This window comes from Schistocerca nitens, chromosome 4 (genome assembly GCF_023898315.1).
Source record: "Schistocerca nitens isolate TAMUIC-IGC-003100 chromosome 4, iqSchNite1.1, whole genome shotgun sequence".
NCBI lineage: Eukaryota > Metazoa > Arthropoda > Insecta > Orthoptera > Acrididae > Schistocerca > Schistocerca nitens.
This window is the reverse complement of record NC_064617.1, coordinates 236,355,679-236,383,486: the sequence shown is the minus strand read 5'-3', so window position 1 is coordinate 236,383,486 and position 27,808 is coordinate 236,355,679. Positions and strand designations below refer to the sequence as shown.

The following is a 27,808-nucleotide window of genomic DNA, read 5'->3' as shown; positions in this document are numbered from 1 at the left end:
TATAATATAGGCATAGTCCATATCAATTCAGGCAGGCTAGGAAAAAATCTTACCTTCATAGTCTCGGATGTTATTGATTTTAGCATATGTTAAAATGAAGGACTTAGTAAGAAACACGTATTTTTTTGTTTTCCTCAAACAAATTTCTGCTTAGACATACAACCCTCAAAAGATGACACTGCAAATACCATTTTGAAGATGTGAATTTTGGAAAAAATTTTAAAATGGAACAGTTCTAGATATTTTGGTGGTTTTTTTTTATTTGAATGATAATTGCTTTATGATTACAAAGAAATCCTCCATTTGGACTTATCTGTCAAAGTTATTTTACTATAGCATTCTGAACATTTTTATAATTTATGGATTTTTTTTCCAAATGCCAATCCATAAAATTTTGATCCTTTTTTTGTTGATTAGTACCATATAGCTTTACATTCCCTGAAAAGGAGAGCTTCCACTTTTAGGTTGAACAGGTTTTATAAACAGTTGAAATTTTTACCATATGTGAAACCTGTTTTATTAGCACATAACAGGCTCATAAAAATCAAAACCTAGCCGTATTTAACATAATTTTAGTTTTGAAAGATGAGTAAGAGACTCACTTTCCAAGCATTTTAAACAGTTCCAAAATGTATGTATGTGACAGGTCCAAAGACTTAAAGGTTTCAATTTATTCAACTTCTGTGCACTCTGTTTTGTGCTGAAATTAGCCAGTCAGTGAACAAAAAATGTGTTCCACTGATTCAGTATCTTTCTTTGATACAGTGATGTATTCCTGTTGAACTAGTAGGTACTGGAGCACTTAGTCTTCAAAACATTGTGAACAGGAAGTGAGCACTGATGGTGTTGTTGCTGTCCTTCAGCTGGAAACCTATATCCAGCAGCTGGTCCATGTGGTATCATAAAGTTCACCACATATTCTCTGCAATCCACCAGTCACACACACACACACACACACACACACACACACACACACACGAGTGAAATTTCTTCTTCTTTCTTGCTCTTTAAAGTGCGTGCAATATGAGTTTGCCCCTCACTTTGAGTCCAAAAATGTTCCTTTCATAGGAGTACTTTGTTTGGACCTTTTTTCTGCTCACAGAATTTTTCAATTTCCTCTTTGGACAGAAGAATGAGGGCTGTGGATGTGTAAGATTTCACAACTCTCATAAAACCCTCAGCATTCTGAATTGCAGCTGTATTTGGTCTGGAAAGATTATGTTTCGTAGCATAGTACTTCAAGCCAGTAGCACTGTTTACTCAGTCAGTTGGCACAAGTGACTTACCCAATTCAAACAGCTGGTAACAATTTTTAAAATGACTATGAGCACCATCAGAAATAATGAACTACTCTGCTCCTGTTTGCAGTTGAAGAATAACTGCAACACGTGTGGTCGTGGTCTTGCTTTGAAACTATGTTGCTCCTGTAAAAATTGAAACCTGGTCCTTACTCCAATGATACCCTTGTACTTCTTGTTAGAGAATTACAGACCAGTTCTCAACAACATCACAATGAAGCACTAAACATAGTTCTTAAACCTGTACACACCCTTTCACTTCTGCAATGTGTAATTTCTTCAGGTGCTGGTATGGTACTGCTTTCACATTTACCAAGCTCATCAATGAAACTGTCAAAGGCAACAGTTTTCTTAATTAGTTTATTTTCCTCCCATGTTGCATATGTAATTTCTGCAGAGTTATCTGCTACGTCTTCCAGGCCAATTGACTGTAAAGATAGTCCTGCCTTTCCAGGGCAGTCATCACATTCTTAAAACAAACAAGTCTCTCGCTTTATGTCACAGACTACTGATGACTACACATGCCCAACCAAGGTGTCATATGACACGTGCTCCAGTTAAGTTTTTCAAAGCTACCACACAAAGCTCAAAATTTGTGCAGCACACACATAAAGACACATCTCTAGGTGGGTGTGGAACTACCCACTTAGGTCGTAGTGCATATAATTTTGATCTTCCAATATGTGAAGTTGTATAGTTGTTCTAATAAATTGCAAAAGTTTCTTTAATACTGCGAGTCATGTACCTCTTCACTTTCACGACTTTTTGACCTTCAACTGTTACAGTTATAGTGTCTTTTTTGTTGGCACTCTGGTGAGAACAGTCCTATTTATCTTCCAGAAAAATGAATGCACTATTTGAACTTGAGCTGCTTCTACAGGATGACCCTAATAGGGATCTGGACTTCCAAAGAATCCTTCTACAGACCTCACATTTCTTAACCTTGCGCTTTGATACTGATGGAAAGTGGTTCAAAATTGTTTTCTTTGAAAATGTCTCTGGAATAATAGTTAAAACTTATACCTTTTCACTGTAGGATTGCACAATATTCAACAGCTGAATTGATATTTGTGAAAAATTCCTGGCAAGAGGTGCAAGAAGGCTTTTGTTCATTTTCTTCTGAAGATGGAATTTCTACTTTGAAGAGTTTGGTCAGTTTTGCTTTAGTGTATTCATGCATAGCTTTAGTAATTTCTCTGCACTTTCTTGATGCATAGATCTTATGACTCGACTCCACTGACCACAGTTTCTTAACAGGAGTAACACCTACCTCTATAGTTGACTGATTCAGGATATTTAATTCTTCCTCTATAGATGCAAAATCTGCATCATCTGCACCATGGGAGGCTTCACCTTATTCAGGTACTATCGTTCTTGTTATTCTGTCAAAACATTGTGTAATAACACAATAACCTTTCCGTCGCACTTCACATAGCGTAGATCGGGAACTGTCTCCTATGCATGCCCGATGTGAACTGGCTAGGCACGGCCCGTGCTGCCTGAGTTGTTGTTGTTGTTGTTGTTGTTGTTGTTGTTCCGCCGGCAGAGGTCGCAGCCGAATTCTCGCGTGCCCTCTGGTGGACGGGACTGCTTGCGGCAACTACCGTCCGTGACACGCCGTGCCGATGTGCGCCTCCCACGATCTTTCTGGTGGCTACTGCACATTTAGAACACAAAAAGTCGTCACTGGAAACATCTTCACTTTGAAACAGAGTATTCAAATTAGAACACTTATTCCCAACCTGAACAAAGTCTTTTTTTCCGCCTCATATATCACTCTTTTATGGATATGCAAATAGTCAGCACACATCACTCTCCTGTGGCTCCATTCAGAAGACGTTTCAAGCAGTCCTTTTCACGAAACACATCGCAACTGTGCCAACTGGCAAATTCCTCACGAAGGTACAGAACTCATTGGATGGTCTCAGATTTCTTAGAAGCCTCTTCAGTAAACAAATTAGCGCTGAATGACTAAAATACAAAAACGTGCAATGAACAACCATGACAAAGAAACAAGAAACTACAACAAAGTGTTGGAAATATCTGCAACAATGAAAGTGAAAAGAAGCAAATGAAACAAAGAAAGTGATAAGAAATAACTGCAACAAAGAAAATAGAACTAAATATTGTAATAAAGAAATTAGTAAGAAAAAACTTCAGTGAAAACATACATTACACTTGAAAGCTAAAAAAAATTATTTTTTAAAAATAAAACCTGCCCAACTTAAAAGTGGAAGCTCTAAGCTCTCCTTTACAGAGAATATAGTACTACATGGTACTAATCAACAGAAAAAAGATCTAACTTTTCTGGATAAGCATATCTGAAAAAAAAAAAATCTGTAAATTATTGAAAAAATTCAAAAGGTGACAGTAAAAGAACTTTGACAGATATCCAAACAGAGGATACCATTGTAATCATACAGCAGTTATCTTTCAAATAAAAAAACTCTAACAAAATATCTAGAACTGTTACGGAGATACAGCATTTTTAAAAAAATTCCGAAATTCACATCTTCAAAATGGTGTTTGCAGTGTCATCTTTGGAGGCCAAATCTCGGGGCAGGAACTTTTTTTGGAGGAAACAAAAAAAAATTGTGTTTCTCACTTACTCTTGAATTTTAACATATGCTAAATTCAATAACATCAGAGATTATGAGGGTAACCCCTCTGCCTGAACTGATACAGATTGTGCCTATAGCTATGATGATTACTCACCATAATTCAGATAGAAGTAACAGGACAAAGTCTCATCACCTGCGGTAATGATTTGAAGGGAAAAAAAGAATGTGGCCAATGAAATCTATAATAGTTTCTCCATTCATGAGACAATTTTGGTGGCACAAATGGAGCAGATCTCCCATTATGTGATATGGTATTAACACTTACCTTGCTGTTTCTCAGTACATCTTATATTAACCTCATAGCCATCCACAAGATTCATAATGTTGCTCTGGAAAGATACTTGCTAACTCTTATAGCGACTCTGCACTGCACCACATAAATTGCTGCAATTACACTGATACATAATCTTTTGTTCATGACAAGGGCTGTGTTCTGTGCCCTGATTCATTCACACAGCATTACATTAGAAATCAAGATTAGAGTACTCTTGAAGCTCATTATAACAGTTCATTATCCCCTGACTGCTTATACATCTTTCATGTATCATATTATTTATTAGTTGTATGAATGTTGCTTTGCAGGAGACTATCTGAACACTTGCTTACTGCCTTCAGTGTCCTGCTATTATAAAAATTTTAACCAATTGAAAATTAGCACTTGTTGATACTTGCTCGTGTATCCCCTGTGTCATTTAACAGAAGGCTACTGATCATTTGACAGCATCTTTGACTGTGCTGCTTCAGGCAGTCTTGGTTACACTGACTGACAGATCATGTGAATACTTTCCCATATTATGGAATTTTATCTTTAATGGCCATATTAAATGCAGCAGAACTTTTGGACCCATTTAAAACTAGCAACTTGCTCATAGAAAGCAGTTTCTCAGACAAAGCATCAGTTTTAAAATTTTAGGGAACATGCTGTGCCACAATTCTTGGAACAAATTTATTTTTTCCTCTGGTGCAGGTACCCTGTAGTCAAAACTCTTCTTTGTCCACAATAAAGTGTCAGGCATTGTGTGCCTTCCTGTTCTGTTATCCGTACTGAAGTAATAATCATTTGCTCATTTTACTTCACACTTGGCAACAACAAAATGTACTGAAATGTTGCACTACAAATATTCAGCCTATTACCATTAAATCTCATTGTGGTGGCCTGCTGCTATCTGCTCTCTCTCTCTCTCTCTCTCTCTCTCTCTCTCTCTCTCTCTCTCTCTCTCTTCCCCAGAACTCTGAAATCATTTGTGATAATCACTTGGTGATTTGGATCTTGTGTCACACTAAATTTATTTTATTTATGAGGTTTTTTCATTGCAAGTCCATGTTTGCCACTCTGTGGGTTCTGTGTCTGTTGGTCATGTAACACAATTTTGCTGGTAGATGTAAGTGAAGAAAAGAATTATGTGAAAATAGAAGTAAAGAAAGAATAACTCCTATTGCCTTCCTACTGATCTGTAATGCAAAATTGGTTATTTCAGCCTATTTAATACTTGGATCAGTAATGAGTTTTCAGTAAAGCCTTGGAAATATTGATTCACCGTCTAGTGAAACTAAAATTTGAAAGAGACTTCACTATCTGGTACTTTGTGTATCAAATTACTAAATTTTTCCTTTAAGTATCATCAATTACAAAATAGAAAATTTCTCTTCATGTATACTGATTATTTATTTTCTAGGGTCATAGCCCAGCTGGTGGTTGCTTGTTGTCAGTAAGTTGTGAATATCGTGTGATGGTTGGACCAAAATTCACTATTGGGTTAAATGAAACACAACTTGGAATTGTTGCACCCACATGGTAAGTTTATTTCGTAGTCACTATTGCACTTTTGGATGAGTGTCTGCAAGTAAATGTTAACTTTAATCATAGATTGACCATCTGCTGCACATTCACTGAAAATAGAAAAATGAGTATACTTGGAGCAGAGTACAATGTATTTAAGAAATTGCTATTGTGTAATTTGAGCAGTGATTTGATTTCAAATGTATTATTCACTTGTACCGAATATATCTGAAACCAACCCGTAACACAAGGGCACCAGTGACAGAAGTGGTGATGATAGCTAGTCTCACTCATAAAGTCCCAGCACAGCTACAGATTTGCAGCATCTTTCTGATGACTGGCTGGGGCCCTCTGGTCTGGAGTTGAGTGGAGAATATAAACCAAGACTTTATCACTTCTGTCACAAGATTGGTTGTAGATTCTCCAATTTACACTGCACACTAGAAACTGGAAAAGTCTGATCTGCACTGTACACCACGAATTGCCACTTTGGTGGCAATTTGTGGTGTACAGTGCAGATCAGATTTGGTGGAACGTGTGCAATGCATTTAATTCCTTTTAAATTAGATGAACCTCTGAAACTGCCAGTACAAAAACCAACATCAGACAAAACACTTATTTTAGCAAACCAGATAACAAATCTGGAGAGTGAGAATCTCAAAATATTAGTTGTCAATTGTTAGTGTGTTTCTAGTACAGTCCCAGGGCTCTCATCTCTTGTACAAAACAGTCGTCTCCACATCATATGAGGAACTGAGAATATAACTGAACCTCGAGGCAGAGAGGAAGGAAATTTTCAACGACACATGGCATGTGTATTGGAACTCTCCAGGAAGAGGAGTGTATAGAGACTAACAGAAGTGATGAATAACCTAGTGTACACTTTCCAAGTTTATGCTGCATATATGTTTACATGTAAATGCAAATATGTTGGTAGAGTAAGTTTTCCTATCAAACAACTATAGGTGCAAATACAAAAGTGTGCTACATAGGTAACTCTTATCCCAACAGCACAGAAACTGAGAAATAATCTCAGCAAAACACTTCAGGACACTATACTATAATATCTAAAATGATCACTTGAAAATAGCATAATAGTCGAAATGAAACTTGTGTGTAAATAACAAGTTAATAAAGTCATTGTGCAACAGAAACTTGAAAAATATTTACTGTATCATTGACTGACTTGATGCAAGGAATGGGTGCATCACAAGAGAACTAGAATTAGCAAGAGCATTAGGTCTATTGAGGTCAAAAATGAGTCTCACCATGAACTAAGATGGACAAGAGTAACTAGGGTTGATGGACTTTGATTAGTAATCAGATACGTTTCTACTGACTACCATATTTACATACATAGGTTGTAGAGTCAGTAAAAGATAGCCTAAAACCACACAGATGGAAATGCCCCAAGCATATAGTTACAGTAGCAACAGATGACTTTAACCTCCCCAATATTGACTGGGTAAACTGTGTATATGTTATCAGCAGTAAGCAATGTTGTAAACATGAAAGGAGAATATTTAGTTCAAATCTGGTAAAGACAGAACAGTTACAGTTACAGCTGAAATATGTCACAAATTGTGCTCTGGATAAGAGCATTCCAAGGCTGTGTGTATGGCTAAAATACATTATAAAATGTGATCTGGATAAAAATGTTTCAAGTGGAACTCACTCTGGTTTTATGGTACGGTTAGGAGGTTTTTTGATTGATTGATTTCTTTATTAATCCATGTAACAATTTACATTGTGTGGATTTCGTCAGCAAAATCATATACAATACAATATACCTACAATTATACACATAAAATTTGTATTTACACACATTTTTGAGGTATCTTAAATTAGTTTTATATCCTTGTGTAATTTGTAATTTTCTTATACAATTTTTGATTTCCTCGTGTATTACAATGGAGGCTACTTTAATTAGACTACATGTTTTAATTCAGATAGTCCATTACTGCGTAATAACTTTTATTTAATAAAAAAAAAATTAGTTTTGTTTTGAACTGTCCGATTGTGTCAATACATTCTTGCTGCAAGAGAGACTGCAGGAATACTGATAGATAAGTTAACAGCAGCTCTAGCTTCCATAACAAAGGTCATGTGGAACACTACAATAATTTTCATTCAATCCTGGTGAAAGATTTACCAGAAAATTCTACGAAGTTCTGGACATGGGCGAAGTCAATGAATAGATCTAAACTTTCTATTCAGTTTCTTGTGGGTCTGTGTGGTTTTGAAACTGAAGATAGCAGACAGAAAGTAGAAATTTCAAACTCAAACAATGGAAACTCCAGGTTAGGATATCAGCAATATTAGGGAAAGGACAAATAGCTACTCATCATAAAGATGACACTTTTAGTAATAGACAGACACAATGAAAAAAGGAAAAAAAGAAAAGAAAACATACACACATGCACTTGTATTCACACAATCAAGCACATCTCACGCACACATTGTGACATTTGCCTGCTTTATTTCTTCGTTGATAGTCCTCAATATCGACGTACTGCGTTGTTATGCTTGCTGGAAAATGGGGGGGGGGGGGTTGGAATTTCAACACTGTCTACTGTAAATGATGTAGCTGACAGTTGCATTTCACAGTTCATAACTTTCACTGTTCACAGTGTTATACAGTTAATATGGCCAGTTCACTATTTATTAACTTTTGATAAGGCTCATTAGTATTTTGCAGGCAAACATCAGCATACTGCTACAATAGTTTAGCTTTGAACATATATGAGCAGTAAAAACCTAACCACACAGTTCTTGCAGAATAATATGGTACATGTGGCACTATTGAACATACACTGTCATTATTTTAACACATGGCCTATTTGTGTTACATTTATTTCATGATTAAGCTGATGCATTGTTGTTGACCTGACCAATACAGGTTTCTCATCTGAAAATTGGCTGTGGGCTGACTGACTCAAGACCAAAACTCAGGCCTTTATATATCCTCACAATAATAGGTACTGAAACTGTACATTGTTTGATGTTTAATTTACAGAAATTACAATTAAAACATAACTCATTCAATTAACTGGATGAATAGAAAAATTTCTTCTTTTTAACAGTTTCTTCTACTACAAGGGTTAGGCTGAATTATTTGTTTAAATGATGAAATTAACAGTTATATTTATAAAAACAATACTTTTAACAAACCTGGTAAATATTTTAGAAATAATTAAGGGCTGGCTTTGCTAAGATGTTTTCGAATAGAGCCAAATAAATAATTTAAGAATCCTGGTAGTAGTTCTTCCAAATGTTTATAATTATTATGGAATTTATATTTGGTTATGTCAACAATAGAATCTAAGTCACAAAACAATTACTGATTTCACCCTATAACAAAAGTATTAACCAGGAATAGTCAAAATAAATTAGGAAATTGATGACACAAAAACTAAGCCCAAAATTAGATCTGTTGCTATATTCTTTATGACTGAGGGCCAACCTTTCTCTTTTGTGAAAATGCAGATTATACTCATGTATATTAATGGTAATTAGGCAAAAATGAAAATAAAATGAATTTAAGGAGGCAGATGGCAAAACAAGAGAGGAAATAAAAAGATCCCAGCTTGCTTCGTCACGTGACTGCCATATCTGGCAGCATCGACCAAAATGCAACTGTCATGTTGAACAGAACTTGTGTGAATGTGTGTGTATTTTCTTTTGTGAAGTAGGCTTTGGCTGAAAGTTAAATGTGTAACAGTCTTTTTGTTGTGCCTGTGTGCAACTCAACATGTCATCCTTACGGTGAGTAGCAGTCTATCCTATTCCTAATATTGTTAAACTTTTAAATTTCACGTTTGAAAATGTTGTGTATATGCAGGCTGAAGCAATGAATGAAAATTTGTACAAAGGCAGGGATTCAAAGTGCCCAATAGATGTGCTGACCACTATGCCACACTGGCACAGTGGCTTTGCGCAAACCACTGTGTCAGGATGGTGTAGCAGTTAGTGCCTGTGCCTAGTGAGCGGGAGATCTGGGTCCAAATCTGGCTTTTGCACAAGCCACTGTGCCAGCATGGCATAGTGGTTGGCGCATCTGCCTAGTGAGTAGGAGACCTGGGTTCAAATCCCAGCCTCACTACAGATTTTCATTTGTTGCTTCAGTCTGCATATACACACCATAGATGTTTGAGACTTGCAAGGGTGTCTGGAACCATACAATTTTATTTTATTTAAAAATGTGTTCATGAAAGAGGATACTACCATAGCAATGTCTGACCGCTGCTAAGTCTAAAAAATGAGAGTAATAGATATTAGTACCCCAGATATTGAAAATCAGTTAAGATCCCTTAAAGCAAGCAAAGGACAGGCCCTGACTGAATTCCAGTTAGATTTTACACTGAACATGTTGTGGAATTAGTACCTTTCCTAGGTCCTATTTGTCAGATATCTTGTGTAATGAATAGTTCATGTAACTGAAAAGAGTGCAAGTAGGCCCTGTTTACAACAAGGGTAAAAAGTCAGAATTACAGACCAATACAGGTGACTTCTAACTATTTCAGGATCCTAGAACATGTTCTAAGCTCAAAGACTGATGTTGCTGGAGGAAAACAAGTTTCTCTTTTAAGAGTGAATTTAGAATTTATTGATTCATCCTATAAATCCTTCTATATAGTGGGCTACAGAAAACACACACACACACACACACACACACACACACACACGATTTCCTGTCAGAAAGATTGTATTTCACAGTAATTGACGGAAACTCATGGCGTAAAACTGAATTAATATGTGGAGTTCCCCAAAGAAGTGTTATAGGCCCTCTGCTGTTCCTGATCTACATCAACAATTTATGAGGCAATCTGAGCAGCTTCCTTAGATTTTTTGCAGATGATGCTGTCATTTACCATCTTATAAAGTCATCAGATGATCGAAACAAATTGCAAAACAATTTGAACAAGATATCTGTATGGTGCAAAAAGTGGCAGTTGACTAAATAATGAGGAGAGTGAAGTCAATTTCGGTTACACGATAAAAAACACAAATCTAAAGGCTGTAAATTCAATTTAAGGATTATAATTACAAGTAACTTGAATTGGAACAATCACATAAATAATATTGTAGAGAAAACAAACCAAAGATCGCAATTTATCAGCAGGAACTTAGAAAGTGCAACAGGTCTACTAAAGAGACTGCTTACACCACGCTTTTCCTCTCTCTTCCAGAGTGCTGCTGTGTGGTGTGGGATCTGCATCAGATAAGATTGATGGAGGACATAGAAAAAGTGCAAAAAGGGTGGCTTGCTTTGTCTGATCATGAAATAAGGTAGTGTGTGGAACAGATATGATAAACGAATTTGGGTGGTGACCGTTAAAACAGACATTTTTCAGTGAGGAAGGAACATCTCATTTATGTCAATCACCAACTCTGTTGGAGCCTACATATATCATAATAATAAAATAAGAGCAATCAGAGTCAATGAACCCTCTGCCAATTGTGAATTGCAGATTAATCACGTAGATGTAGATGTAGAAGTCTTGTGTGTTGCGAAAATGCTCAGGCCATGGCCCAAAGAAATTATGTACCATTTCCAGTGTTCCTAGTGAATTCCTGTTAAGTGGCATGTTGCATGTGTCAGTGACTACCAAAATGAAATTATGGACTGCACAGTAGAAACATGCAGCTAAAGGGTAGTTCTGTTGTATAAATGCATGAGCTCCACGGGTTTTTCCCGACGTGGATGCAGCACCGTCATAGGCCTGTCCTCATGAAAAAAAAAAAACACATAAACACAAAGTTTTACCAACTTTTCAATTATAGATCCAGCTAATCCTTTGCCAGTCACATTAAATACTGGAACAAATTGTAGGGTATCTTCACGAATCTTAAGATCCAGGGAAATATAATGGACACAAAGAGAGAATTGCTCTATTTCATTAGTGTCAGCAGCATAATCTGAAAGAACCATGAAACCTGTGGCATCATTAACACACTGAACAATCCTTTCCAGGAGTTGGTTATTGATGCAAGTGACGATCTAATTTTGGATTGTGGCACTTGTCGCATTTACCAGTTTCTTTTCAAACTAGGCTGGCAGTAAGGCCTTTTGGAATTTTAGCGGAGAATTGTCTTGCAAATGTTGATTTGACAGCTGTGAAGATTTTAACACTAGATTGGAATAATTATCCACCTAGGCTGCTACAGAACCCCAGGTTGATTCTGAATTTGAGTGCAGCAGTACATTTAATAAGCATGTTGTCCTAGTCTTATACGGACATCAAAGCCTTACAAATATTTACACTGACGGGTGAAATCAAGAGTACATTATCAGTAGCTCAGTTATTTTTTCTGATAGTAACTTTGGGATTTACGTTCGGAATGGAGAGCTGTGTGCAATCACTAAAGCACTACAGCATACAAGGCACGGTTTATAAAGAAGCTTAAAGTCCATCTAATTGGCAAAGTCACATAGTATATCCAGGATTTTGTTTTTGTTTTGCAATGTCAAGGGAATGAGGCTTATTTTTGCTGGAAGCTGTTCTACATTGTAACTCAAGAAAGCTATTGCAAAACCTATTGTTGCTTACAGGAACATGCTTAGTGCATTGTCCCATCACCTTTCTTGCATTTACCTGATAGTGGAGGAGAATGTCTTGTACTGTTGAGTGTGTATTTCTGGAGTTGCAAAGCAGCAAGTTATTGTATGAGTAATTAATTTCAGAGTGAACCTTTTAGTGAGAGTGCACTGTTTTTAAACTTCCTGGCAGATAAAAACTGTGCATTGGATTAGGACTTCGATCCAGTACCAGTGGGGGTGGATCATGAATAGTATATGGGTAGCTCAGGTTTAAGAACATTGGCCATGAATAGCTAGAGTCCTAGTCCAGCACACAGTTTAACCTTCCAGGAAATTTCACAGCAGCATTTCATATGGGAAACAGTACCTCTAGGTTGTGGCTAAGCTATTTCTCCATGTTATCTTTTATTCCTGTAAGGTGTGCAGGTTTGCTTTTGCAAAGTCTGTAAAGTAGAAAAGAGGCCCATTTTCTAGCAATAGGACTCTGTCTCAGAGTGTGGCAGTGATATTATCTGGGTTGCAGGCAGTTTTACATTCAGATGCCGTGACTCTAGGGGCTGTGGGAAGCATATCACATAGGGATGGCTGTTGGCCTGTTACAGGAAATAAATACCTGGCTTGGCGGGTGGATCAGCAGTTCGTATCTTGTTGTTGAAGCCTCTGTAAGCAGATCCTCAAATACAACATTTACCTCACTTGCTGGACATGGATTTTGAATTGGAACTCTAATTGTGAGTGTTGTTCTCTACTACTTTATAAGACGTAGGCTTAGGACTGATTTTAGAAAGTAGTTGTGCTTGGATTAGTACAGAAAATGAAACTGGATCAAGCTGAACTACAGAAATCTGCAGTATATGCAAGTTACTCAAATTATATAGCTATGAACTAGTGCCATCTTTGATTGATGAAATTTCACAGATCAGGCTAAGTTCAGCTGCAATGAGCAGTTCACAACCTAATGATGCTAAAAAACAATGTCTTTCTTTTGCACAGATCCAGGTTGAAAAGTTGTTATTAACGCAGCCTACTCCTACACAACTGAAATTAAAAATTATCTGTAATGTTAGATGATACCATTCACACAATTTTCGGACTGAAGACCACACCAAATGTTAAATTAAGCAAAGTATCATCTATATGAGTGCAGATAATAACAGACCTCATAACAATTCTTGGAGATGACTCTAATTAATATGATTAATTTAAAGGCAGTTTGCAGAGAGACAGCAGCAGAGTAGAAAAGGGAAATTCAAAATATTTTCAGTTAACAGTTAAGTTAATAACTGCCTGTAATGGTTGAACACTTAGTACAAAAATCCTTTGTAGGCTCAATTAGCAGTAACTACATAATTCGTATTCAATTTTTAACTATGGATCACATGCTTGAACTGACATGGCAACTTCATGCCCATTGATGAACAGAAATAGTTGTATGCATATGTAAGTCAGTCAGCAAAGTGATATTTAACAAACAGCATTCAGTCGACAATTGTTTCAGTGACACAGTGTTTGCGTTCTAGAGTACTGTCGGAGGATCTTCGGTACTCTTTCCCCTCCCCTCCCCTGCACTTACTACTTTTCCCATTTGGAAATGTTTGTTAATCTCCAAAATGCAACGCTGTTTACATTTAGGATCCTGAAATAGACGACACTGTATTTGTTAGGGGAACAGACTACAAAGAAATTCCAGTACCTACAAAAAATGAAACTAATAGGAGTTGCAATGCAATTAAGGTGGCATTTATAACAATTTATTTTCAGAAAAAAACAGTTAAAAATTGGGATAAATTTACATGGTTTCAGTTTGGAAATCTTATTTTTCTTTTTATATTAAAATGGGCAAAAGCATCCACTCACCTGTGACAGATGGACAACAGAAAGAAGTATTCACACTAGCTTTCAAGCACATGCTCTTTTTCTTGCTAAAGTACATACATTCAAAAACCAGCAGCTGTGAGAGTGTAGCTGTGGGTTGTATGGTTGTGTGTGTGTGTCAATGTGTGTACTTATGCTGGGAAAAGTAAAAGCCCACAAGCTAGTGTGAGTACCGTTTTCCATTACAGATGCCTGTGTTCCTCTCATCAGTCCATTATAGGTGAGTGATTGCTCTTTTCCTGTTTTTAGTTGCAGTTCTTTAATTTCTGTATTTACTTTCAATGTTACCATTTTTATTTCATGTTCTGCAAGCATGTAGTGTACTTTTATTTTACGTTCATACTGTAGGCACTGCAGTCTTTTGTAAAACTGATGGTTCACATCAAGAACATTTTCTTTCCTTGGACACAAATCTGATACTGCAGGTTTTATAGTGTTCCTGGCTCACATGTTACACATCTGCCTGTAATTAGATGTTATTTTCAGTTCAAAGCACATAATGCATTGCTGTCACACTTAACTTACTGCAGGTTTTTTTTTACTGGTCCACTAAGATTTTCAGCAATAAATATTTTTTGATGGTGCAGGTGTTTGAAAGGGACACCCTTTTCTGCTTATTTTCCTCAATCTTCAGTGATATATGCTGTGTATCTGCAAGGCACAGTTAATATCTGTGGTTGAAGTGTGATAATATTCTCAATAGCTGATTTTAGCAGTGTTACCAAGCATGTTTTTTGCTAATTTAGATCAACACTGAGCCTCATTCTACTAATCTAAGATTATTGTTCCACAACAGAATGGATTGTTGAACTGAATTCAGTTGCCGAACTAAGGTCAAAATGACATTTATACAGTCAACTCTTTATGTGCCGATCTTAGTTTTCACACATTACGAGATTCATAGCAGTGACTTAATATTCATCTAATGTAAGCAGGCAAAATTCTTATGACTAGAAAGATTATGGGGTTCTGTAAGGATCAATCTTAGGTTCACGTTTATTTCTCATATATATAAAGAGCTTTCTGCCTAAAGCAGAACTTGTTGTTTTCACAGATGATGCTAGTATTGTAATCGATCAAAACATACATATAGCAACAGAAGAAATGGCAAATCATGTTCTTAAAAGTATTATTGAGTGGTTTTCAGCAAATACTCTTTCTTTAAATTTCAAAAAGATACAACATATTCAGCTCTGCAGTACCGGGGTACAGTATGACACCTATGATAGGTGTAACACGTGGTGATGGGGTATTAAACAGGGTGGTAACTTCAAAAATTTTAGGTTCCGTATAGATGAGAATTTAAACTAGCAAAAATGCCTTTTTGGGACCCCCGAAGCAACTTGGTTCAGCCACATTTTCACTTCCAGTAATTGCAAATCTTGGGTAGAGAGAAAGCAATAAATTGACATATTTGTGTATTTTAATTGAATTATGTTCTAAAGAAAGTGCTCTTTACTGAAAAACAAGCTGTAAGAATAAATGTGGTGCTTACCAGTGATCATCTTGTAGACATCTGTCTAGGTAGGCTTTTTGACTTATGCCTCAAAGTATATTTATTTCCCAACAAATTTGGTTGTAAATAATCTACTGTATTTCAAAAAGAACAATGCTGTAGATAATTACAATAGCAGAAGAAAAAATGACATTAGTTATTCCACATTAAAATTGTCTTTGCCACAAAAGGGATGCACAGTGCTGCCACCTATTGTGTTGGAATTACTAATTCACATCTGTATTTTAAAAACAGAAATAAAAAAAAAGAAACACTTCTAAATGCTCAGCATATAGCCATATTCCCATATGAATATGTAAGAAGAGCTGTCAGTAAAAGCACTGCCCTGAAAGGCAAAGTTTTGGGTTCTTGTACCAGACTAACATAAAGTACATTTCAGTAAATTGTTTATTCGATGGCAGAAGGAATGAATTTATCAGGGAAAAAAAATCACCTGGGCTGTAACTATGCCATTTCTTTGCTGTATCCTGTTTTACAGGAAGGTGACACATGAGTCACTGAAATGGCACACCAGTGGATAGACTTACATCACACTGTAATGCCACATGAAACTATTATTTCCAGTAATGCTAATATTACAATGTATGCAGTAGAACTTTGGTGAAGCTTGGAAAGTAGGAAAAAATACTGGCTGAATTGGAATTGAGAGGACGTCTCGTGCATTATTGGCTGTTTGTGGAAGACAAGGATCTGGGTTTGAGTGCCAGTCCATACTCACAGTTTTGATATTGCAATTACCTCTACTACCACTGCTGTTGACTTCTGCCAAGTTACACAGACTGAGAGAAGTTGGATAAATGTGTGTGGAATTTTTTTTTAGGGACTTGGTCTATGATAAACTAGCTTTGGCTCACGTGATGACACATAACCTGATGAATTAATTAAATAAAAATAGTGACAATATTAGAAAAGGATAGATTGCTTCTTGCTGTATAGAGGAGACATCGAGTCAGGCAGCCACAACAAAAGACTGCTACACACTTGAGCTTTAGGCCAAAAGGCCTTCTCCTAAAGTAGAAAACACACACGAAAACAAACACACACACACACACACACACAACTCGCACACACATGAATGGCCACTATCTCTGGCCACTGGGGCCGGACTGCATACAACATCTGGGCCCAATGGGAGAAGCAATCTGTGGGAAATGGGGGGGGGGGGGGGGGGTGTAAGGTGAAGACGGGATTGGGGAGTGACTGGAATAGCAGGGTATGGATGGGGGAAGGTGTAGTGCTGCTTGAGCGAGTATGCAGGGGACATAATGGGTATGTTTGCAGTTGGGAGTCTTGAGGGAAGGATGGCGGAAGGAGAGAAGTAGAGAAGGGGAAGAAGACTAGTGGGTGCATTGGTGGAGCAGAAGGCTGTGTAGCACTTGAGTGGGAGCAGGGAAAGGGAAAGGTATGTGAAGGACAGGGACTAGTGAAGGCTGAGGCCAGGGGGGATTACAGGAATGCAGGATATATATTTCAGGAAGAGCTCCCACCTGCTCAATTCACAATTCTCCTCTATATGATGAGTAGCAATGTATCCTTTTCATAATATTATCATTATTGTATCCTGAATTTTCCATTGTTTAAATAAAAGTAGGGCATTCCTCAGTGGCACATGGGAATCTCGGGGAAGAGGAAATTACAGTTTGTGGTATACCTTACATAACTGGTTGAGTGCCACATTTCAACTACTTTCTTTTTGCTTTGAGGAGGAAAACAGTAATTCCCTTATGTGGACAAGAGTGAAAAAAATTTCCATTATTTTCTGTGTTGTTTCATATTGTACCTGATCATTTGAGATGGTGAAAAGGTTGGAACACTGGAACTTATTTGGTAAGAGTAGTGTTTAAATTTCCTTCTTTTTCAGGAATAAGCAGAATGTCAACTAAAATGTTTTAAACGTGTCACATGGCGTTTTTGTAAATGTAATTTACAATAAGTATATTATATACTTTGAAAGCTAAGATCACTGTTTGTTACGTGTGGTATTTTCTTTAGGTACAGTCACTGGCAATAATCAGCGTCTATTATGACGAACAGAGTTCACATACTGCTTCCTTTTCACATTAGACAGTCACCATCTCAGTAGTATTCATTACTCAAAGACATGTAGCAACATAAAAGATTTACAAAATCTTTTGCCACACTTTTATAGCTGAGAACGAAGTACAGTCTATCATAAGTAATTTATCAAACATACTGCGGCTAACATACTTAACAATTGTGCTTCTCGTGCATACAGTAGGTAGTTCTACACGTAAATTTAATTGTGTTTTCCTTAAAACCCAAACAGTGGAAAGTCCAGGAAAGAATGCAGTTAACTTGAACACACTAAGTCACAGACAGGCGTAATGAAAAGAATGCTAGAAATGATAAGTTTTCAGACCACATCCTTCATAATAATGAGAACACTCTTACACACTCACACAAGTCACATACACATACACATACACATGGCCACTGTCATCTCCAGGAGTTAAGGCCTTATACTCACAGATGACTGTGTGTGAAAGTATAAGTTTGTTTGCATGGCCATCCTCCGCAGCAAGCACAGAAATATTTGTTTTGTAAATAAAACCACCTTCCCCCCCCCCCCCCCCCCCCGCAACTGTAATATATATTTTCCAGGCACATTTTGCCATTTTCTTACTCTAAGGCGTCCTCACAGTTAACATCACATTTTTTATGTAAATATGTGGCAACAGACTTTAAGTAATTAATTATTTACATGAAACATGTGATGTGAACTGTTTGATAATCTAAAAATAACAAAACTATATCTGCCTTAGAGTAAGAAAAAGGCAAAACGCATCTGGGAAAAATAAATTACAGTCACAGCAAAAAAAGACAGTTTTATTTGTGAAACAATTATGAAAGTGTAAGTGTTTTTTAATTCCGATGGAGGACATAGTTATAAAGCTGGACATATACTGTATTCTTTTCATTGCGCCTATCTACAGCTCATGTCCTCCAGTGCTATGTATTGAGTAGTTCAAATGGCTCTGAGCACTATGCGACTTAACTTCTGAGGTCATCAGTCGCCAGTTGAGTAGTAATCTATCCTTTCCAGGTGGTTGTGGATTCCTTAATCCATTCCAGGCTCATGCCAGGATGATTCCTTGACCAAAGATATGAGTGCGCTTTACATATAACATGTCTCTAATGACTGTTGTTGATGCAGTGTTTGACTTTAACATTCCTTGTGTCTTTCCTTCCATAAACTTTTACCCAAATTGATTTTACTGTGATCCATCAATTGCCTAATAAATATCTGAAAGTAGAAAAACAACTTTTAAATGTAACTTAAAATCATTTTTCCTTGCCAACTACTATTCCATCGATGAATTTCTGCTTAAACATTGGTGGCCTGTAAGAATGTTTTAAGTGTAGTTGCATGAGCAAGACTTAAAAATTTGTTCATTAATGTTAATACTAATTATGTACACACATACTGTAAACTGACTCTTTCCACATTTCAATAAAAGAATCATTCAAATGATCTATGGAACATGTAAGTAACTAACCACAGTGGATGGGTCATCTACTTATTTGTCAACAATTAGATACGCAAAACTGACCCATACTTTATTCTTTCATTATTTCTTGTAATAGATATTAAAGAGATTGAAATACTTTTGTTACCTACACATTCACAAAACAAATTTGTGTATGCTGTGTGTACTGGATGCCATTTAATATGCTATTGCTACTACCTTTCCACCTGTTATAACCAAAACTGCTGAGAATTAAAAATTTTGAGCACTTTTAACTCAGCTGTTGGCTGTTGTAAATCCAGCTCATCACATGTGTTGCTCCTGTTTACTTCTCCCTCCTGCTCACATTCCTTGCTCCTGCTTATTTACTTCTCCCTCCTCCCCTGGCACAATCTGTTTACCCTTCTTCCCCTTCTAAAAAAATTAAGAAAGAAAATTTCAATCTTAAATTGGAAAATTCAATGGTTAATTGTTTTTCTAACTTCTAAATGAGAATGTGCTTATAGTTAAGACCACTGTTATAATTTCTACCAATTTTTATGACATAGTGGCTCACACTGCACATCAATTTTAAAGGTTTCAGTTATCATTTAGAAATGTTGTTAAACATCGTGATGCAGAAATGGCTTTGACTCTGGGAAAAATGTTCACCACAGAAGAGGCATTAAAGATTGGTCTTATAGATGAAGTCGCCTCAGATGCTAAAGATGCCATTGGAAAAGCAGAAAAATTTATAGGACAATTTGCCAAAATTTCACGTAAGTAGTTCATTGAAAATGCGATAGTGATACGTCAAAAAGTTTACTGACATAAAAATTTTGCATTTGGGACTCATTAGCACTTTTTACTTGTCTTACATTTATTGTTTGTTGTGTAGCATATCTTGGAGTGTTGCAAGATGCCAGTACTTCTCTAATACAACATTTTGTTCATCTTGTGTAATATGAGGACTATCCAGAAAAGAAAAGACTTACAAAAAACAGAAATTGGCTGCAGCACTGGTCTTCCTTGAAGATTACAAGAAAAATGTAACAAAGTTATCGATAGTATCGTGAGTAGGGGTCAGACTTGGGAAAAGCATGTCAAGTGTGAAACAAAAACACAGTCAATGGAATGGGGACATACAAATTCTCCCAAGAAACCAAGAAAGTGTTTGCAAATGCTGTCTGAAGAAATATTGCGGCAGCTGTATTTTGGGACTCAAAAGGAGTTATTCTTGTTTATTTCCTTGAACGTGACTCAACAGTTAGCTTGGAGAGGTATTGTCAAACACTGAAAAAGTTAAGATGGCCAATGCTAAACAAATGCCAGGGAAAACATAGTGCAAAAGTTTTATTTTTTCACGACAATGCACTTCCACACAGAGCCAATCATATCTGAGAGCTCCTACAGGGTATTGGATGGGAGATATTTGATCATCCACCATCAGTCCAGATTTGGCACTGAGTGACTATCACCTCTTCTCAGCATTGAAGACATGTCTCACTCAACAATGCTTTGATACTGACATTGCACTGTGTATCATTATAAACCAGTGATTGCAATCACTGCTGGCAGATTTCTACAGAGATGGTATTGAAAAATTTGTGCAACGATATATTAATTGCCTCACTTTGAAAGGGAGTTATTTGGAAAAATAGATTAAAAGTGTACCTTTAAAATGCATATAATAATTTTTTTTCCATATTATTAATTATTTTTATTTAAAAACATTTGTTACTTTCTGGGTAGCCCTCGTACTATCTATTACTACTTTATATTTGTTATGTGTAATGAAATACGTCAAACAGAATGACCTGTGCCAACCTGCATGAATTCCGAAAACATTAGCAATTTGAAATGAAGCTTGCACTTTTTTTCACTTCTCATCCTGGAAGCCACAGACCAAGTTATTTGTTGAATTCCAAAAAGCATTTAACTCGGTACCACAAAGGCATTTATTAATGAAACTACAGTAATGTGAGGTATCGAATAAAATTTATGTTTGGATTGAGAATTTTGTGATAGGGAAGATCCAGCACGTCATCTTGAATAGAGTGTCATCGACAGATATAGAAGTAGCGTGAGGCATGTTCCAGAGAAGTGTGTTGGGCCCCTCACTATTCATGTTGTATATTAACAATCTGCTAGACAATATTAACAGTATCCTCAGACGTTTCACAGATGATGCAGTCATGTATGATATGCTCTGAGAGATAAAAAAGCTGTCCAAATATTTAGTTGTAACTTCGTAATATTTCAAAGTGGTGCATAGTTTGGCAATCCAGTTTAAATATTTAGAAATGTAAAATTTTGCACTTCGAGGAAGAAGAAGAAGAAGAAGAAGAAGAAGAAGGGGGTTGGGGACATAGTGTCTTATGACTAAAGTATCAAGGAGCACAATTGGAATCAGTCAACTTGCAAAAATACACAGGTGTCGGACATGAAATAGAATGATCAAATAAGTTGAGTCATAGGTAAAGCAAAGGGACAGACTTTGATTCATGTGCAAGATACTGGGAAAATTCAGTCCATCTGCATTGTGGATTACATTCGAAACACTTGTTTAACACATCCTAGAATATTGCTCAAGTATATGGGAGCAGGGCTATTGAAAGTCTACAAAGAAGAGCAGAGATATAGTCACAGGTTTGTTTGACCCGTTGGAGAGCATCAGAGAGATGTTGAAAAAGCTGAATTGGCAGGTGCAACTATCCCACGAAAGCCTACTGTAAAAATTTCAAGAAACAGTGTAAAAGTAAGGAATCTAGGAATATACTACATCACCGTATGTATTGTGCAATAGGGACTGTAAAGAAAAGACAAGACGAGACAGTTAACACTCGAGCCAACACTCCGATTTTCATAAAACAGGCATGCGGCATACTTTGTACATGTGTAAAGAATAGGTGTCTGTTACGAAGGTAAACATGCATGAGCAAATTCACAGTTTGATCTTAGTTTAGTTAAACAATGATAAAATAAACTAATATGAGCTAAATCACTGTTTAATTAAATGATAATAAAATAAACTTTTATTACATCATACTGTTGCTGCGTACAAGTGTTACCCCACAATAATGATGACATTAAACAATGCGTTTCCAACAGATTCCAGCTAAATGCTTATTCTATTACTATTTATCTTGTAAACAAGTGCCTCCTTGTGGGATTGAGCTATTAGCTTGAAATCTGGGGCATTTTCTTTGAAGGACAATAATTTTTTTCTCGTGTAGTTCACTGCCTATTTTATGTTATTGCTGCTCACTTGGACATAGGGCAACACAGCTTATCACTGTTTAGCTGAAGCAATAATGAAGGAATAGGTACGGGCCCACAATTGTAAATCAGCAATGGAACAGGGAAAAGCAATGTTTTTTGTGGTTGGTACAGTTTATACATAGGCATGCCCACTCGAGGGTTAAGCGGTCATTCTTCCTGCACTCCATACACAAATGGCATGAGCAGAAGCCCTGATAAGTGGTAGAATACGATGTGTATATGTATAAGGGGCAGTAAAATGAGAATCAGACATATGGATAAAAGTAAGTACACTGTTTATTATTTCCAAAGTAATTGGCATAACTGATACATTTATCCCACTGTGAGACAAGCTGGTCAGTGCCTTCATGTTTGCAGTTGCCTATGGAAAACGTGATTGTACCCAACCATGCACATCTTCATCTGAAGCAAATCGATGGCCCCAAATGTCTTTCTTCAGGGCTCCAAAAGCATGAAAATTGCATGGGTAGATATTCGGACTGTATCAAGAATGTGTAGGGGCATCCTAGCATCTGCAGCATACTTGAAACAACCTTGGCAACATATTGTACCATGTTGTGCTCTAAGCACATCGTAACGCCTTCACATTTATAGTTGCCATCCAAGAACGAGTAATTAACTCCCTGCAGCATACTGTGTCATCCCAAGCATTGGCTGGAAACTAGCAGCAGTCACACTAGAGAACACAACCATGCATAGGATGGTGTTAACACAACACCACAGACAGCTGTATTTGGAGTGGTGCCATAACTGGGAAAAATCAACTGCTGAGGAATGGCACTGCATTGTGTTCAGCAGTCTGCAGTACCCTGGATGACCACCATTGGCGAGTATGTTGGCAACATGCGAAAAGGTCCCATCCTTCCAATGTTTTGGAGAGGCATAGCGGTGTTACTCCTGGCCTCATTGGTGTAGGGAGCCATCGGGAATGACTACAGATCGTGGCTGGCAGTGACTGGGGGAACTCTGACAGTCATCATGGACAGCCTATGTCCTTTTGTGTTACCTCTCATGTGACCGTATCATGGTGCCATTTTTCAACAGGACAATTTTCATCTACACATTGTATGTGTATCTGTAAACTGTCTGTGTGATGTTGCCTTACTCCTGCAGATATTGCTGGCAATGGATATCTTCCCATAGAACATGTGTAGGACCAGCTCAGAAGTCAGCTCCATCTCAGTACCAGTATCTAAGACATCAAGGACCAGTTAAAACAGTTGTGGGCCAGGTTGCCTCAGGAGAGTGTACGACAGCTTTATAACACCCTTCTCAACCAAACTAGGACAGGCATCCATGCCAAAGGGGCTGCAACATCATCTGATAACTAGGCTCATACGGCCAAATTTTTTGTAAATTTGACTCCATTCTCTGAAATAACATCATGTACATGGGTTTGGTGCCAGATGACATGTGCAAATTCCACAATGTTTACTCGGAGCAACTGTCCGACATCATCAGGTAATTTAACCTTGCTGGTGGTAGGATACAACTGACGGTACCCGCACGTCAACGCCCCTGTACATACAACACTCGCATAAGAATGCGCAGGCACAGAAATAATGCATGCAAAATGATTTGCAGATAGACAGCACCATACTCAAATACCCTCTGCTGAAAATCGCAGAGTGGCCCCCCTGCACGTACACTGTATGCTATTTTTACTATTAGTGCGGCCAGTCATTACTAAAAAACGTACTATACCAACATTATGATGGGTCTGTTACTGAAAAGTCTTGTTGTGATTGATAGCAACCAATGCAGGGTTTCAGCAGACTATGCTTAGTTGAAATCCCACATCTCTGTTGATGAGATTATCAGCTGTATGGATATATATTGCTTCCTTAATGCTGAAATCCCAGAAAGATGACGACAGAAATAAAACTTCCATCTTTTCATAAATCATGCGAAGTCCTGTATTCAGACAGTGTTCTGCAATTGCTGACTTCTCTGATTGGCGTAGCCATGTATGATGTTGATGTTTATCACAGCATTCTTGTACTGTGCAACATGTCTGGTGTATATATGCTGCCCCATGTTGACAAGGATCCTTCTACACTCATTTCCTCAGGCCAAGATCATCACTGCTTATCCTAGATAGTTCTCCTGCAACCATGCACATCATGTAGTGTAAGTGTATTTCCCACTACTTCATCAGATATATTCGGACCCCATTTCTGTATTCCCTCTTGTCATTGGTGCTATCAATTAGTGCCAACTATAATGCTTGCCACTTTCATGTTCATTACATTTCTTTACAACATTACTTCACCAGTAAATCTAGCAAGCCATTTATTGAAAGACATACCGTCACTGCTATTGTATTTAAAATATTACAACCACTTGCTCTTACTGAATGCAGTAAGTTATAGATAACATATAAACATTGATAAGTTGTGTAACTCAATGTTCTACAACAGGTAATTTATTTTTAACTGATTATTACTCTCTATGAATGTTCCTGACATATCTGACTGACAATTCTTGTAGGATATGCATTGTTTAATAAACAATATGTCCTATTGCATTATTGGACAGTTTTTGTTCTTCCTTTTCTTTCTTTGGGGGGGGGGGGGGGGGGGGGTTGATGACTCCTTACCATATCTCAATTGATGATCATGGGTAGTTGTTACATTTATTTGCTCTGGCAAATCCCAGGAAGGAAATTGTTTTGAACATTGTTATTTTTTGCCCTAATTGTGTCCGGAAGGCTATTTGTAACGCTAAATTTAAAAATATGTTGACTTGATATTTTAATTATGTTCTCCTTTCTGTGTAAAGCATAGCAGAACAATTTCCTTCTATAATTACATGGGACATGAACAGGCAAGCAAGCTGACCAAAGGAGTCGGTAGGGGTAGAGCAGGAACACAGTGTTCTCCATTATCACCCAAATTTCTGGTATTAGAGGAGGAGTGCAAATAAGAGAGAGAACAAGTGGTGAGAAAGTAAGAGTTGCTATGGATTCAACAATTTTAAAATTGTAATTTCATTACTTTTTAAATGATTTCAAACTTAAAATACCAGATACTGCTCCAGTAATAGCCGGACTGAATTGAACTGTCAGCAGAAGTAAGTGCTAACCCACATGAGAAGTATTTTGCATTACTGCTTGTTTTGTGTTTCATTAAATTCAAAGATAAGAAAACAATACATAAGACAAAGCAATTTATACAGTATATATAGAACTGCTTGTTACCAGCATGTGATGCATTTGTTAACACAACAGATACAGTGATCAGATTAACCATTGGTAAATTGAGTGTTAGCTCTTTCTTCTACTGATCGCTTCAACTAATACATTCTTGTATTCATTTTAATTATGTTTGCAATTTAAACACATAAGGGTGCAAATAATCATAATTTTGAGTCTCCAATTGAAAATACATAATTATTTTTTATGACAGTGGGGATTCATGTTGAGGAGACACATGCATAAGGCATGAAAATAGAATAACATAATTTACCAGCATTTCGCTTCACAATTCAAGTAAGGGGATGAGTTTCTCCTGTAGACATAAAGTTGAACTGAAAAATTAAAATAAAAATATTTTTACAAAGAAATGTAGTGTAAACCACATTTAATAGAGGGCTATGATCATTCCATTACCTTATACTGTATGATTTATAGCTATAATCCTATTTTTTTAAGAAATATGTTGCATGACTAACTATGAAGATTTTTCAGTTTTATTTTGCTATTAATAGTAGTCTGATGCTTCTCACACTTAACGAAGTTATTAAATATTGTTTTAATGAAGATGTATTCTGAGTATTCAATGTACTATTAGTAATTTGATTTTTGCATTTTTCAGCTGTGGCACGAAGCGTGACCAAGGTTCAGTACAGAGCAGAAACAATTAATTGGCTAGTGAAGAACAAAGAATCAGACTTAAATCAGTTCTTGACATTTGTAAATGATCCTAAAGTGCAAAAGGGACTCGAGCTTTATCTTGAGTCACTGAAGAAGAAGTAAACTTCCTTTGCAATTTGCACTTTTCCTACAAATGATGACTTTGATAACTGCAAAGGTATCACTGTCAAAAAGAAGCAGGGTAGCAGAAGACCTGCAGATTATTACACCGTGAAGCTTATAAGCTGTGGTCTCCTGTACATATTTGCCTTTTTGCAAGTACACAAAAGCTTGCACCTGTATTTTTTTAGAAGTAATTTTGAAGATACCATAGTATAAACCTGCTGGAAAGTGTTATTGTATTTTTAGAACATTTGTAATTTTATACTGCATATACATGTTGTCAATAAAATATTGATATTGCCGTAACAAAGACGCGCAATCAGAAAATACACACAGACCCTTTATTGCATAGAACCTAAAGGAAAAAATAGTTAAATGTTGAAGAACATAATGTGTGTATTTGAAGTTAGGTTTAGTTGCGTTCAACATCAGTTTTAGAAAAGTGTAACAATGATAGAACTACAGCAAACCTAGACAAAAGGCATTATACTGCAAAGATTTTTTCAGTTCCATTAAATACTAAGTGCATTTCTTCAGTGACAATTATTTAGCCTTTTGCATAGTGCAGATGTAGTTATATCAGTTAATCAGTGAAATAACATATTTTTGAAAACGTTAAGTGACATTTTTAGAACTTTAAATTGAAACAAATTCTTTGGTAACAGTTCCGGTCTTGTCTCTAGGTTTGCAGTGGTTGGTGTAAAAATAAAGGATTATGACTATTAATCACTGGAAAATGAAATACACATTTTCAAGTTTTTTTCCATTATCTGTATCATATGTATACCCTGACTAGTACTCGCAGACTGCAGAACACAATCTTTGTGCCACATTCATTGTAATCAACTAACTGCAAGTACGTTGAATTGTTTAAAGGGTGGTGATACAGTTTTGTGGGCTCATAATATGTCAATTTTATGTCATAATTTTACATATATTTGTAATAGGCATGAAATTTCCTTTGAAAACAGGTAGTCAAACTCCTACTCTTTGACATGCTATAATGTAAGGCTCTTAAAGTTAGTAAAGGTGAACATAGTCATGTATTTACATGTTATTGGAACATGCTTGAAGTGCTACATAAGTAGGATACAAAATATTTATTCTTCTGAAGGAAGCTAATGCATGATGCAATGATATATCCTATTTACTGAGTTTTGTGTGTGCATAATTTATATACAGAATCAAACAATGGAAACACCATGTAGGAATATCAAACAATGCAGAAAAGATATATTGCTACTTATCATAAAGAAGACACATTAAGTTGCAATCAGCCACAATTAAGACACTTACATAAAGCTTTCGGCCACAGCCTTCATCAGCAAAAGAGAAACACACACCATTCATACACACAAGCGAGCATACCTCATGCACACATGACTGCCCAGCATCTCGGGCAGCCCAAGATGCTAGTGTTGGCAGTTGTATGCATGAGGTGTGCTTGCTTGT

The 27,808-nt window shown here is 36.7% G+C and overlaps 1 protein-coding gene across 2 annotated transcripts in view; it reads left to right on the top strand.

The window, feature by feature from the left end:
* Positions 1-27,098, top strand: part of LOC126252040 (enoyl-CoA delta isomerase 1, mitochondrial-like) — a 51,372-nt gene extending 24,274 nt beyond the window's left edge. For both annotated transcript variants that reach the window (XM_049952832.1, XM_049952833.1), the window contains exons 5-7: positions 5,596-5,714; positions 19,696-19,877; positions 26,196-27,098. In XM_049952832.1, coding sequence (XP_049808789.1) covers positions 5,596-5,714; positions 19,696-19,877; positions 26,196-26,356 — 462 coding nt within the window. In that variant the 3' untranslated portion in view covers positions 26,357-27,098. The remainder of the gene's footprint in view (positions 1-5,595; positions 5,715-19,695; positions 19,878-26,195) is intronic.
* The last annotated feature ends 710 nt before the right edge of the window (positions 27,099-27,808 follow it).